This window comes from Mauremys reevesii, linkage group 15 (genome assembly GCF_016161935.1).
Source record: "Mauremys reevesii isolate NIE-2019 linkage group 15, ASM1616193v1, whole genome shotgun sequence".
Lineage (NCBI taxonomy): Eukaryota > Metazoa > Chordata > Testudines > Geoemydidae > Mauremys > Mauremys reevesii.
The window spans coordinates 28542990-28557385 of record NC_052637.1 but is presented as its reverse complement, the minus strand read 5'-3'; the positions used below and the strand labels follow the sequence as shown (position 1 = coordinate 28557385).

The window sequence follows — 14396 nt, the reverse complement described above, 5'->3', positions numbered from 1 at the left end:
GTACCTCTTTCCCTTCTAAGTAGAGATTTTCATAAATGCTATGGAGAGCAGAGTCGTCTACTGTACTTCAGGGCCTGGTGACTTAATTTTTTTCCCTCACTGTCCTCTAAAAATAGGTCTTATTGTTTGGTGCAAAAAAATGGTTGTACGGAAGCCATTGCCAATGGCAACAAAGCAACAGACATGCCAAACCTATGGAAAAAATGCAGAAATTGGGCTTGTTTTTGGCTTAATTCGCTTGTGAGTTGCTTGTTGGCTAGTTTTTGGCTTGTTGCTTGTAGCTTGTTGCATCTTTTTTTTGATCGGCTCCCAGCAAGCAGGGGCAAGGGGCAAGCAGAGGCAAGGGGGGGAGTCAGGGGTGCACAGTGGGCCCACCACAGTCCCAGACTGCACACCGGAAGAATCTGGTCACACACAGTGTTGGGGTTCTTAGGGACTGGCTTGTTTTGGCCTTGTTTTGAAATGGGATTAGCTTGATTTTTGGCTTATTGTGAAAGTCGGGCTGCTTATCTACCGTGTGAAAGTTGGCAACTGTGCAAAGCAATTGCCAGGGTAAAACTGGAGAAGCAGCAATCCAAAGGGTAGATGGTTTAGAAAATGGCTGCTGATCCCTTTAAAACCAAGTAGAATTCTCTCTCTCTCTATCTCTATCTCATTGTGCAAACTTATATCTGGCTCATTTACCCTTCACACAGGAGAGAACATAATGCTCCCATTCAGAGTGCACTAGAGTATCAGGCAGCAGAGCACATGGTGCGTGTGCTGTGGAGGGAGAGCGCAGAACAAAGCAACTCATTGAGGGTGGACAAAGAGATGGGCATCCTTTGTCTACAGCCCACCGGGTTTCCATGGTTAATATGGCCCTGCCTTTATTTCTTGGTGAATTATTTAAGCATGAAGTCATGTAAGGGAAAGAACCATCGCATGTATTTATTTTTTTTAAATCTGGAGCATTATCGAGGGTCCGGGAAATAATTTAGGCATCACAAAGGACATTGTATCTCATTAAGGTAATGTGACACTGGTCTCAACTCTTAACACAGCTTGCTCTCTGCACCTGAGCGTAGCTTTGGCATTTGGCCTGGGGCAGGATGCTGCTTTGGCAGACAGTAACTTTACACAAACTAATTAAAAGCTCGCCCAGCCTCCTACTTCAGACGTCACTTAAAATTATGCCTTGCTGAGTCCATGCGAAAAAATATTAAAGAGCTTATTAATAGGATAGCACAGTTACATTATCCCTTCTCCCTGTGCTAACCATTGTTTTCTTCCATCTTCTTCCATGCCTTGGTTAAATTTTGAGTGTAATTTAATTGCCAAAAGCAGTAATGCGATCTCCTGTCTGGATGATTGGTGAGTTTTAAATATTGGGCACGGAGACCTGTCTCCTGAGTGGATTTGTTTTTGTAGCTAAATTTAGAAAGAGGCTGGCACAAGCAAATTCTAGAGGATGAGAGATATGCGCTGAGGTCCTGCGTGTATTCTCTTGCATGCAGAATCACCCTCTGGGAAATATAGTAGATCTCTGTCTTCTTGGCTCCCCATTCTCCCAGAGTTTATGGAGGTCAGTTCACTGGTCAGGAAGAAGGAGGCACCATGGTATATCATTATTTTGAATTTCCTCGCCCCTTGTTCCAGGCATTGGTGGTTGCATCACTGGAGTCCTCACGTATTCTGGCCAAAGCTGAGTGTAACCTCAAATCAAGAAGGCATTGTCAGTTCAAATTCTCTGTGTTCAATCTTTATTTTCCCAATGTGATGGATGAGGAGGGCCTGACCAAACACTCTGTAAAGACCACGGCCCAGATCCTCAGCTGGCGTAACTCAGCATAGATTCATTGATTTCAAGTAGGTGGCTTTCTCCATGGATCTACACTGATTTGCACCAGCTAAGGCTCTAGCCTATTATGTCAGTAATGCCACTGGAAAGGCAATGTTTTATACTTATGCACAACAGTAACATTCAATGCCTTCTATACTATGCATCACTGATGACTTAATAAGAGCTGGATGGGAATTTTTTGACACTTTTATTTTTATCAAAACTGAAACATTCGTGGAAGCGTATTGTTTTCATTGCAACTTTTGTTGGGAAGGTTTCTCAGATCCAGGATGAAATTTCTGGTTAAAAGTAGAGACAAGACAGACCAAGGACTTAAACTTGGGCTTCCCACCTCCCACTGAGTGCCCTAAACACTGGGGTGTTGGCTATTCGGATGTAGGTCTCTTGTGGGTTTTTATGAAACATTTTGAAAGGTCTAATTTTTCCTTCCGACGTGGAACGATAACAAATGTCAAAACCTTGACATTTTTCACAAAACAGAATTCTTGTTTTCCAGCCAGTCCTAGTGCTAGACGGGTGGTCCTATACGTTACCCCTGCGGGTAGGACAAAGTATTACGCTCTGATAGTTAAATACATTTACATTTTAAGGAATGATTTATTCATTCCTTAGCAAGCCACATGTTCCTGGAAACTTACACTGTAGGGATAAACCAGGCTGCCAGCTGCACAAGTTATGGCCCAGGAAATATGGCCAAGGATAGCGTGACAAACTCCTACTCAGATGGGAAAGTGACGTGGGGTCTTGTTGTAATGTAGATAGAAGAAAGCAGATGGAATGGAAATAGAACCTGAGGCCTCTATGCCAACACTACTTTCCCGCTTATATTTTCATGGCAAAGCTGGTTACAAAGCAGTTGTGTTTGTGTGAACCTAGTTTTACTGTGGAGGCTAATAATCCTCGGTCAAATATGTGTCCTTCTGTGGTGCCCATGTTTGGAAGTGAGCCAGTAGTGCTGTTTGATGTGGGAAGTATAAGTCTTTGTGTGTTTCCTTCCATTTTATTCCCCCTGCCCCCAAGGTTCCACGGAGAAAGGTCTGGAAGGTTGCATGTGACAGGGTTCACAGTGGCCACCTAGTGAGCATCCTTAGATTTCTGCACAAGATGCCCGAAACATAGTTCTCCAGCAGTGGGATTTGCAGCGCTCTCCCCGCTAATCTGTGTCTCTGCCTGTCTTGCAGTGGATGAGGGCCAGGTGGACGTCCGACCCCTGCTATGCGTTTTTCGGCGTGGACGGCACAGAATGCTCGTTCCTCATCTACCTCAGCGAAGTTGAGTGGTTTTGTCCTCCGCTGCCTTGGAGAAATCAGACAGCAGCCATGCCATCCTCAAAGCCACCACCCAGAGTGCAGGTAAGGGCAGTGAGGGTCTGTGTGCCAGTCCAGCACCCTCCTTCAGGTGTATTCCTACGTGGGCTGCTGGATTCAACGTCTCTAGGCAAGAGCTACAGAAAGGTCACAAATGGTGCCTGAAGAAAATCTGTATTAGAGGGTCTATCAGTGCAAAGAGCCTTGTATTATGGGTGGTGTCTACATCCATGTCAGACTGGAGATCGGTTAGCATTTGTTTGGGTGTGACTATGGCACTGTAAACCCCAAGCACATGCATTTATCTCTAACCTTAACACTAGCCATTCTTCCAGCATCACAGTAGGGCAGTAGCACCACTACAGTAAAAGCTGAGACTAGCACAGCCCTCTTACACTGACCTGTGCGCTCCTGAGTGCACCTGATCAGTGGCGCCAGTGATCAACTGCTGCTCGCTTAGAGATGTTTCCATGCATGGATGTAAGTTTCTGAAGCCCACAGTGCCAGGGAAAAAGTTTATTTATCCTTGGGGGAGCCAGCAGATAGTCAGGAGACCCCAGTTGGTTAGTGGGATGGGGAACACTGAGGTTTTGCTCTGGCGTAATCCCTATGGGAGATTTTAAATGCTTCACCTGCCAACTCTTTCACCTGAAGATATTGGAGCTCTCAGCTGTCAACATGGCTCTGCCTGTCATTTCAGGAATGGAGTCTCCATTTACTTCCAGGGTCCCATGGACACTTCTGGAGGAGACTGTATGGCCCAACAAGAAGTCCCACTTAGCCGTAGGCTGGGTGGGTGGCCTAGGCTCCCACCTAAAGCAGGACTGTCCTGAAGTTGAGACTCTTTTCTTGCTCTCCTACTGGGCTCCTCTAATCTTACCTCACTCCCTGCAGGGCCCAAGACCCATTCCAGCTCTGCAAGTCTGTTCTTCTCCCTGACTCTCTTCTGACACAGCCAAAGTGGGGCGCTGATGCCAATCAAGGGGGCAGTTCCTTCTGTGTAACACTTAAGGGTGACCCTCCCTTACTACTCAGATCACCTTGCCCATGTGTTTCGGACAGATCAGCGAAAGGATGACGGCACTTGCTCCAGGAAAGGAGCCAGCCAGGCCAGTTTCAGGCAGGGTTGTATTCAGCACAGCTCAGCTGTGCCTTCACTGCCGCTATCCCTACTGTTGTGGCTACACTGCTATTTGCACCAGCATGATGAGAGGTTAGATGAAAACACGAGCAGGGGAATCACACCCCGGCTCGTCATGTAGACATAGCCTAAAAAGCAGACTCTCTTTTTTTTTCCTAGGCAGCTTTTCGGAGCAACCTCTCTTACCTCCTTGAGCTGATCGGGAGTGGCAAGGAATCCTTGATCTTCATGAAGAAGAGAGTCCGGCACTTGGCCTCACAGTGGCTTCTGGCAACCCGAAGCCTGGCTCAGAAACTGAAGGGCAGACAGAGGGATCAAAAACAGGTGAAAGATGAACATAGGGAGAATTAGTCGCAGGCTGACGAGTCCTTTGCATTTGCCTCCAGAACCAGTTGCACTAACTGTAGAGCAGTAAACTGGAGGCTGTTCAGGAGGAGTGGGAAAGGGCACTTTAATGTATGGAAATCCCCTTCACGTCTAGCCTGTGGAAATGAGTTTGGTTGGCCTTAGCGGATCATGTGCAAGCCTCCTAACTACCTTCAGAAAAACCTCAGCCCCCAGCTTCTGCTGAGCTGAAAGCCAGACTGAGTGGCTGGTATGGATTCGGGAGCCACATACAGCTTGTGCCTTTGGAGATTGCTGGGGAGATGGCTACAGGTGTCGTTCATGGGGAAGGGCAGACTAGGTCAGCATTCCAGCCACCTGTGCTAGGCTGAGCGTAGAGACAGGCAATTTCAAGGCTTCTTGTTCCTTGTGTAAGTCACTCACTGATCCTAAAGTCCATGGGCCTAATGCTGAAGCACGTTCTCATTCATCACTCAGGCAAAACTCCCACTGCGGTCAATGGTCCTGATCCCAATGGGTGCTGAGTACCCACAGTGCCCTGTGAAGTCCATGCAGGCAGCAGGAGCTGGCCACCTCTGAAGAGCAGGCTTCTTGCTTTGATGCCAAAACATGGATTTAGTTGGGCACCCAAGTTTGGAAGAATCAGCCTGAGAGTTTTGCCTGGGTGAAGACTGAGTAAAACGCGAGTGAGGACCTTAGAGTTTGGCTCCCTGCGAAGTTTCTGTTGCACACCGTCCTCATGTCTGAGTGCTGCCTACACAGCCACATTCCGTGCTGCCTGGGCCACAAGAGCATCAACCTCCCTCCTTCTCTCTCTAGATCTTGATTCACATCGGCTTCCTGACAGAGGAGTCAGGGGATGTTTTCAGCCCCAGGGTGCTGAAGGGGGGACCTCTGGGTGAGATGGTCCAATGGGCAGATATCTTAGCTGCCCTCTTCGTTCTGGGACACAGCCTGAAAGTCACGGTTTCTTTGAAAGAGCTGCAGAGGTAAGTGCCATGTTGACGCCCAAAGAAATGGTCCCAGCCAGAAGAGCGGGAGCCCCCTTGGGAGCAGGCTGGCGTTGTCTGATGGGCTGTTATTTGTGTGCATGGGAAGGCTGTACCTCTAGGCATCCATTAGGCTGTGGCTGTTGGGATTGCTGTGTGAGATCCCATAGAAATGTCTGTAGCAGACAGATGCTTCACTTTGTTTTCCCATTGTCCTCACATTCAGGTCTCTCTGTCGTACCCTGCCACTCTCCTGGAAAGCGGTGTAGTCTGGAGGATGAGGAGTCAGGGCCCCAGGGTTCTATTCTCAGCTATCACAGACGCATTGTGTTATCTTGCTCCATTTGCTTCCAGCTCTTTGTGCCTCTGTTTCTCCATATGTAAAATGGCTATAGTACTCTCTACCTTCCTCACATGGGCATCATGGGGCTCAGTGAAGATTGCTAGCTCAGTGATTTGAGCATTGGCCTGCTAAACCCAGGGTTGTGAGTTCAATCCTTGAGGAGGCCACTTAGGGATCTGGGGCAAAAATCTGCCTGGGGATTGGTCCTGCTTTGAGCAGGGGGTTGGACTAGATGACCTCCTGAGGTCCCTTCCAACCCTGATATTCTATGATTTGTGAGATTGTTGGATGAAAGACTCTGCAAAGCATGATGCTACGTGTGCTGACTTAGGCTTTGCCTGGGAATTCGCCCTGATTTCAGCACTGTAAACCCTTAATGCAGACGAGCAAAGATGTGGTTTGCACTAGTACAGTTCATCCTGGCTTCCAGCAGGGGTGAGCAGCTGCATTGCAAATCCCAGCTTATAATAGTTTACACTCGGGCTTTCCACTGATACAATTGCACCATAACTGGTCTAGGGTTGCCAATTGTGGTTGGACATATTCCTGGAGGTTTCATCACATGACATAGTTTTTAATTAAGATTAATCATTAATTCCTAGAGACTCCAGGACAATCCTGGAGACTTGGCAACCCTAGACTGGGCACCGGTGGTTGATCTCCCCAATGTAAACAAGGCTGGAGACATCCAGAGGCAGATCCTCAACTGGTGTAAATGGTCATAACTCGAATGGAATAAACCACAGGGGCACTTTCCTGTACACTCCTGGGTCAGACCTCTAGTGAGCTTTACCTCCCATTGCTTCATGACAGTTTATACCAGCTGAGGATCTGCCCCTTGTATTACCCTAGCACTAATCATCAGTCCCTGTGGCTCTTGGTGAGCAGCTCCCTGCCATGCCAGCATCTCCCCTTCTCTCACTTTCCCCTGTCCTCTGCCTGCACTGGGCAGAGGAGCCAGCCTCTGTCCAAGGGTCACTCTTGTGAGTCTGGTTATGTATGAGGCCCAGGCTTGCTCCGGGTTCACCCCCAGGAGCTAGCCACTTCTCCTTCAAGCACCAGCTCTGCATCATGTCCTTCAGACAGTGGGAGAGGACAGCGGGGGTTAGTGCACCGAGGTGTGTACAGCAGAGAGACTATGGTCCAGGTGTAAATCAGGAGTAACTCATACTTGTGTAAATCAGGAGTAACTCCACTGAAGCTGGTTGCGTTGCATCAGTGTAAAATGAGTGTAAAGGAGAGGCGAATGAGGCCTTTTATGGTTTCTGAATTAACCTTGCGCTAGGGAAAGATTCTGGCCACACCTCTTGGGAGCCCCTGGGAGGTGAAGCTCACCGGGGTCTGGCCCAGGAGAACACAGGAAAGTCTCTCTTTGGTTGTTTCAGACTCAGATTTCATTCGCAGTTAGAATCTTTCCGAACAAAGCCCCCAGAATAGCTGGTATTAGAGCGGATGCAGGTGTGCTGCAGGATGGCTTGCTCCTCCCACTGTGCCATGGCCATTTCAGTTCCAGTTCGCGTCTCCAGTGACTTTACTGGCATTGTTTTAAAGGCAGTAGCTCCATGCTCGTTAAGCCCATTCCTTCCTTCCTTCTCCTTCTTCCTGCTGAAGAAGGAGAGCACGGCAGCTGGTGTGAGCTGTCAAAAATAGCACAAGAAGCTCAAGGGCAAAGCAAGGTGAACAGCTGCAAAAGAATCTTTGAAAAGAATTAAGTACATGAGAAGCAGGAAGCCTGCCAAACAGTCAGTGGGGCCACTGGATGATCGAGGTGCTAAAGGAGCACGCAAAGAAGAGAAGGCTGTTGCGGAGAAGCTACATGAATTCTTTGCATCGGTCTTCACTGCAGAAGTTATGAGGCAGATCCCCGCACCTGAGCCATTCTTTTTAAGTGACAAATCTGAGGAACTGTCCAAGACTGAGATGTCAATAGAAGAGGTTTTGGAACAAACTGATAAATTAAACAGTAATAAGTCACCAGGAGCAGATGGTATTCACCCAAGAGTTCTGAAGGAACTCAAACATGAAATTAAAGAACTACTAACTGTGGTATGTAACCCATTGCTTAAATCAGCCTCTGTACCAGATGACTGGTGAATAGCTAATGTAATGCTGATTTTTAAAAAAGGCTCCAGAGCGGATCCGGGCAATTACAGGCCAGTAAGCCTAACTTCAGTATCAGGCATATTGGTTGAAACTATAGTGAAGAACAGGATTATCAGACACATAGATGAACATGATAAATTGGGAAAGTGTCAACAGGCTTTTGTAAAGGGAAATCATGCCTCACCATTCTATTACAATTCTTTGAGGGGAGGTCAGCAAATATGGACAGAGGTGATCTAGTGGATATAGTTTACTTGGACTTTCAGAAAATCTTTGACAAGATCCCTCACCAAAGGCTGATAAGCAAAGTAGGTGGTCCTGGGATAAGAGGACCTCTCATGGATCAGCAACTGGTTAAACGATAAGAAACAACGGTTAGGAATAAATGGTCAGTTTTCACAGTGGAAAGAGGTAAATAGGGGGTCCCCCAAGGATCTGTACTGGGACCAGTGCTGTTCAACATAGTCATAAATGATCTGGGAAAAGGGGTAAACAGTGAGGTGGCAAAGTTTGCAGACAATAAAAAAATTACTCAAGCTTTGAAACGGGGTTGGCAAGAAAATGGCAGATGAAATTCAATGTTGATAAAAGCAAAGTAATGTATATTGGAAAATGTAATTCCAACTATACATACAAAATGAAGGATCTAAATTAGCTGTTGCAGTCATTGTGGGTAGTTCCCTGAAAACATCTGCTCAATGTGCAGCGGCAGTCAAAGAAGCTAACAGAATGTTGGGAATCATTACAAAAGGGCTAGATAATAAGACAGAAAATATCATAATGCCATTATATAAAGCCATGGTAGGCTCATATCTTAATTACTGCAGGCAGTTCTGGTCACCTCGATCTCAAAAAAAGGTATATTAGAATTGGAAAAGGTACAGAAAAAGGCAGTAAAATTATTAGAAGTATGGAACAGCTTCCATATGAGGAGAGATGTAACAGGACTATTCAGCTTAGAAAAGAGACGACTAAGGGAGGATACGTTAGAGGTCTATAAAATCATGACAGGTGTGGAGAAAGTGAATAAGGAAGTGTTATTTACCCATTCACATAATACAAGAACCAGGGGTCACCCAATGCAATTCATAGGCACAGGTTTAACACAAACATAAGGAAGTACTTCTTCACACAATGCACAATCAACAGTCAATGTGGAACTCATTGCCGGGGGATGTTGTATAGGTCAAAAGTATAACTGGGTTAAAAAAAGAATTAGACAAGTTCAGGGAGGATAGGTCCATCAATGACTATTAGCCAAGATGATCAGGGATTCAACTATATGTTCCGTATGTCCCTAAATCTTTGCCTGCCAGACACTGGGACTAGATGATGGGATGAATCACTCGATAATTGCCCTGTTCTGTTCATTCCCTCTGAAGCACCTGATACTGGCTACTGTCAGAAGACAGGATATTGGTCTAGATGAAGCATTGGTCTGACCCAGTATGGCCGTTCTTATGAATCAACCTCTCAGCTGCGACTTCAAGTTGGATCCTGCTCCCATGGAAGCCCCTGGGTTATTTGTGTTGCCATTGATGGGTACAGGACCGGGTCCTTTCTGCAGAGTGACACAACGTGTCAAAGCGATAACTCTGGGGGTGTGGATAAGACTCCTCCTGGAGCTGTGTGGGTGGGATTTTCAAAAGCCTTATTACACTCTCCCATTGGAGACCACTGTAAGGCTCCCGCTGACTTGGATGGGAGCAGAGTTAGACCAATGCTGAGCAGTTTTGAAATCCCACCTCTGGAAGTTTTCCAACGTTACTGCAGTATTCAGACTCAATAACCCAGATGTTGGCCGAGTCACTTCCATATCTGGGCAATAACATCAGCCTTTCACCCCCAGCTTCCATGTAGAAAGGCCCCAAAGAGTTTGCATTCACTTCCGTAGCCCTGTTTGGTAGTAGAATTGCCAGCAGCCTGAGAAGAGGCTTCCCCTTCTGGACTTATCATGAGTCGGCGAGAGGCATGTTTGACACGGAGGGGGGTGAGGGACACCAGCATGGCAAAGAGCTGGCAAACCAAAGAGACAGAGTAGGCTGCAAACTTCACAAGCCCACCACACAACACTGCCGGGTCAGAGTTACTGCTTCAAAGCACTGGGCGACCTCTTTGGACAGGCCCTGGATTGGGGTGATGGGAACGGAGACCTGTGACAGCACCAGAAGTGTTTTCTGAGCAGGCCAGGCCTCATTCTCTTTTAAGAGGCCTTAAAAAGCAAATGCCATTTATGCCAAAGTGGCATAAAGAGGCCATAGTGTAAACAAGAATTGGGCCCACCAGATTTCACTCAATGGGTCTTCTGGATTGTCGGCGGCACTGAGTGACTGAAGTGTCTTCTAAAATCAGGCCAGTGGACATTAGAGATGGAAAAGAGCTATTAGTTCATGTAGCTTGGCCCCTCCACAAACATCAGATTGTTCATTGAAGTACATTATGTAGGGCTTTGTGCAGTATAATTTCAAATTACTCGAGTGATGGGGCCTCACAACTTGATATCTAGGATCCATTCATTTTGCAAGGACTAGTTGATCTTCTGCTCTGAGACATTCTCTTGAGCCACCCTGTCTCAGTGTTAGTAATTCATTTGTCCTGCATGTTTATTGGCAGGGAGGAAACAGGGCTGGGGAGGGACAAGGGGTTCTAGCGTATACATATATCACCACTAGAGCTGGGCGAAATTTTTCACACAAATCATGTATTCAATGAGGAATGCAGTTTCCATTGACCCAAAACCATGTGTGAGTTTGACACAAATAGTTTTGGCCATTCACAAAACGGCCAGAAGAGGGAGCGGAGGGGGGCGCTATTGTGCTCAGTCCCACCTCCCCTGTGCTTATAGTCCATCGATTAGGGCACTCACCTGGACGCTGGGAGATGCAGGTTTCAGTTTCCCACCCGGGAACAGACCCGGCACCGCCTTTTTTCAATTCACTGAAAATTCCAAAAAGTTTCAGATTCAATCTTCAATTTTATTCCACAATTTTTTTTGGAAGTGCCACCGAACCAGAAAATCAATTATTCGCTCAGCTCTAATCACCGCTGATGCAGCTGCGTCATCAGCTGGCCCTTTGCAGAACCGCTCTGTAGAACATCTCAGTGTTCCCCCCTACAAAGTGGCCTGGACTCACTGGGTGAATGACAGTGACTATATTATGAAGGCAGGGGTGACGCAAAGAAAAGAGGCAAAAACAAACAACCCCCAGAGTCACTCCGTTGACCGATTAATGTGTGGGCAGCGCTAAGCCAGCATCCACTGCAGAACAATCTATGGTTGAAAAGTTCATTGGGGCAGGGCGAAGGGGTGGAAAAAATGTAGCATTCAGAATTAACAAACAGAATTAGCTCCCAACTAATTATCTTAAAAAAATAATAATCCTGCAAAGCCCAGTGGCTTTTCATAGCAGCATGCACACATCACAAAATCTTCAGGTTATCAGGCGCACTCTGTGCTGTGCTAAATCATCCTCCTAAAGAATATCTGTGTACTCAAGAGTGATTGAAGTTAATGCCAATTTTTTTTGTAATGAAGAGCTTGCTCTTATGGGTAATGACAAGAAACAGCGAGCTGAGTCCTGGCGGGGTTTGCAAGAAGTTTGTTTTCATCAGCGGGGGACTCAGACAGAGCAGCGGGCATCGTAATCCATCATTTTTTGCTGTTCTACGAGCCTGGTGGCTTCGACATCCATTAGCACTGACAAAATCCCCTGTTCTAAACTGACTCTAGTGCCTCCCCTGAGACGCCTCTGAATGAAGCTGTGAAGAACAGCTACCAGTCAGCCAGGCCGTGGTTCCCCATCTCAGCTGGGCTTGGGAGCACAGAGTTCCTGGATTCTGGCTGCAAAAGTGTGTACCCTTGTTCTCTGCGGTAGAATACAGCGTGTAACTGGGACTGCTGCCTCTGAATGGATTTTATTGTGGGGCAGCCAAGTCAAAAAGGAACTTCATCTTGACCTGCATGGCTTATCTTCCTCCTGAGGCTGATTCGTTGCCCAAGCTTGTCACCTTTTGGTCTCCCCTTTCCAGTATCGGAGGCCAGCACAGCTTCTCTCCTCTGGCCTGGACATTCAGGGCATATATTCCAAGGCAAGTGTAAATGCCACTGGATGGCTCCTCCAGCAGAGGGTGCTCTAAGAACGGCACTGCAGGCACGATCTCTGTCAGTTTGAGTCTGGCACGTCACGTGCAGGGGACTGCACACGCGGGCACCAGCAGGGTTCCAGACACTGGCTCCCTGAGGAGTGCTGTTTGCCCAGGACAATTCCTTACCCACGTCCGATGGGCCGAAAGGATGGAGATAATTGCTGTCCTTGGGAATGGGTTATTCACGTAAAACCCAGAGGGGTCTAGGGAGGCAGTTTCATGCTGTTAGTTAGGAGCCAAGGTGCAGGCTGAGCCTTCTCAGGAAGCAGCATATTAATTAGCATTGTAATGAATGATTTCTACTCGTATCAGTTAATTAAACTGCTGGTTCGTTGTCTAGTTCCCATACTGCGCTAAGTGCATTGCAGACAGGTATGAAGGCGGGATCATGACAAGGCCTCTACCCAGAAATGCTTCAAGCTAAGGGCTAGGTTGTGCACAGTGTGTCTTTTGCTCAGGGTTTGTGCACGTGCGATCACAAGGAGCCTTTCCCCCCTGCACACCCTTCACAGTACCCAGGGGCTGTCAATGCATGGGGGCTGCTCCAGGCATGTGTGCTGTGGGTGCAGATTGCCTCAGCGGAGCTGAGGAGGAGCAGGGAGGAAGCCAGGGACGGGATCAGTGGAAGGGCAGGACAGGGCCCAAGCAGCAAGCAAAACAGGTGGTTTTCCCAGCAGCATTTTAAAAGCGGGTCGGGAGGGAGGTCTAGGAGGACAGAGGGGCGAAGGCTGCAGTTGTAGAGGCGAGGGGTGGTTGGAGCTTGGCCAGGGGCATTGGCACTGGGGGTGGGAGGGATGGACACTGGAGATGTTACAGAGAAAAAAACCTCCCAGATTTGGCAACAGCACCGGTGTGAGGGAAGGAGAGATCAGAGTCAGGAGCTGCCCCAGGGCCATGGGTCGGATACAACACTTACCCAGCAGAGAGACACAGGCGTACCCCCATGTCGGGGAAAGAGGCATGGGCAGTAGAGCTCCCTGCAGCCCAGCAGGGCTGCAAAGAGACTGACATTTAGTGCCTGCTGCCCCTCACCTGACCTGGGTCGGGGATCTCCAAGCTCTGTGTGGCAGGGTACAGTGGCCACTGGATCACTCCCCTGCACCACAAAGAGAGGCAAAGAGCGGAGGACTAATGTGCGCTGCAGACCCCTTCCCTCTTGCAGGGCACAGCATCCCCTGAGGCTCAACCCACAGCATGCTGGCTTAGCTAGGGTAACTACTGTGAGTGTCCCTGGTGGGAGAAGAACGTACCCTCTCCTAGTCGAGGGCAATGGCCGAGAGAATCCTGTGTCTGCACGTTATAATTTATCTCCAGTCCACGCAGAGCAGTTAGCTCTCCTTGTCATCATCCCCACCAGGAGGGGAAACCCCTCCCCTTTGGCAGTCATTTTCTCTGCCAGGACTTAATTTTCTGGCGCCGCCAAATCCGCTCGAGCTGACGCTGGACTCTGCTGTTGCAAGCAGCTTCTCTGAGCAGCGGCTCTGAAAAGCATAATTTTTCCTGCCCCTCTCTTAATTTGCTGCAGGGCTGGCATTGTGTAGCAGGGAGTTTGAGAAATCTTCCATCTTGTCACATGTAAACGCCAAGATAAAACCACTGGATTGAGTGGACCCAGCGAGCCATTTCTCTGTTCTCTAGCTTCTCCTAGAAACTTCCCCGCTGTTACTTCTGTTCTGGGCTGTGCGGAGGATCTGAGGAATGCTTAGAAAAGCCTTTGCTAATACAGGCAATGGGAAACTGAATAGAATACGTAGGGTTAATAATACATGATACTAATAAATAATTGTGGGGCTCAGTTGGGTCTTTAGGGGGTGTACAGACTGTACCATCCCAGGAGTAGCCCCGGGGCCACATTGGGACTCAGAGTCACCCCTCTGAGGCACAATTCCCTCCCTTGCTCCAAGGTTTAGTATTTTGATCTGATCCATGCCGGAGGACCATAGCACCCATGTGGAGTCCCACAGAAGTCAGTGAACAGATACCAGAGTCCACACACATGGATCAGATCACAGAATCAGGACCTTAACGGGGTGTGAATGGCCAACTTAGTGATGGGGTATTGCGGCTGCTTCCTGACTGGGTAACACTCTGAAGAGGAGAATAATGGATGGTGACTAGCGCATGGTGACTAACCTAGAAAAATGCCCTGCCCTGTGAATTTTTGGACAAATATTAATTT

At 47.9% G+C, this 14396-nt stretch overlaps 1 protein-coding gene across 7 annotated transcripts in view; it reads left to right on the top strand.

Annotated features, from left to right (window-relative positions):
* The window catches only part of MGAT5B (alpha-1,6-mannosylglycoprotein 6-beta-N-acetylglucosaminyltransferase B), a 170812-nt gene that overhangs the window by 94969 nt on the left and 61447 nt on the right, over window positions 1–14396 (top strand). For all 7 annotated transcript variants that reach the window (XM_039502379.1, XM_039502381.1, XM_039502382.1 and 4 more), the window contains 3 exons: window positions 3025–3195; window positions 4451–4615; window positions 5456–5625. In XM_039502379.1, coding sequence (XP_039358313.1) covers window positions 3025–3195; window positions 4451–4615; window positions 5456–5625 — 506 coding nt within the window. The remainder of the gene's footprint in view (window positions 1–3024; window positions 3196–4450; window positions 4616–5455; window positions 5626–14396) is intronic.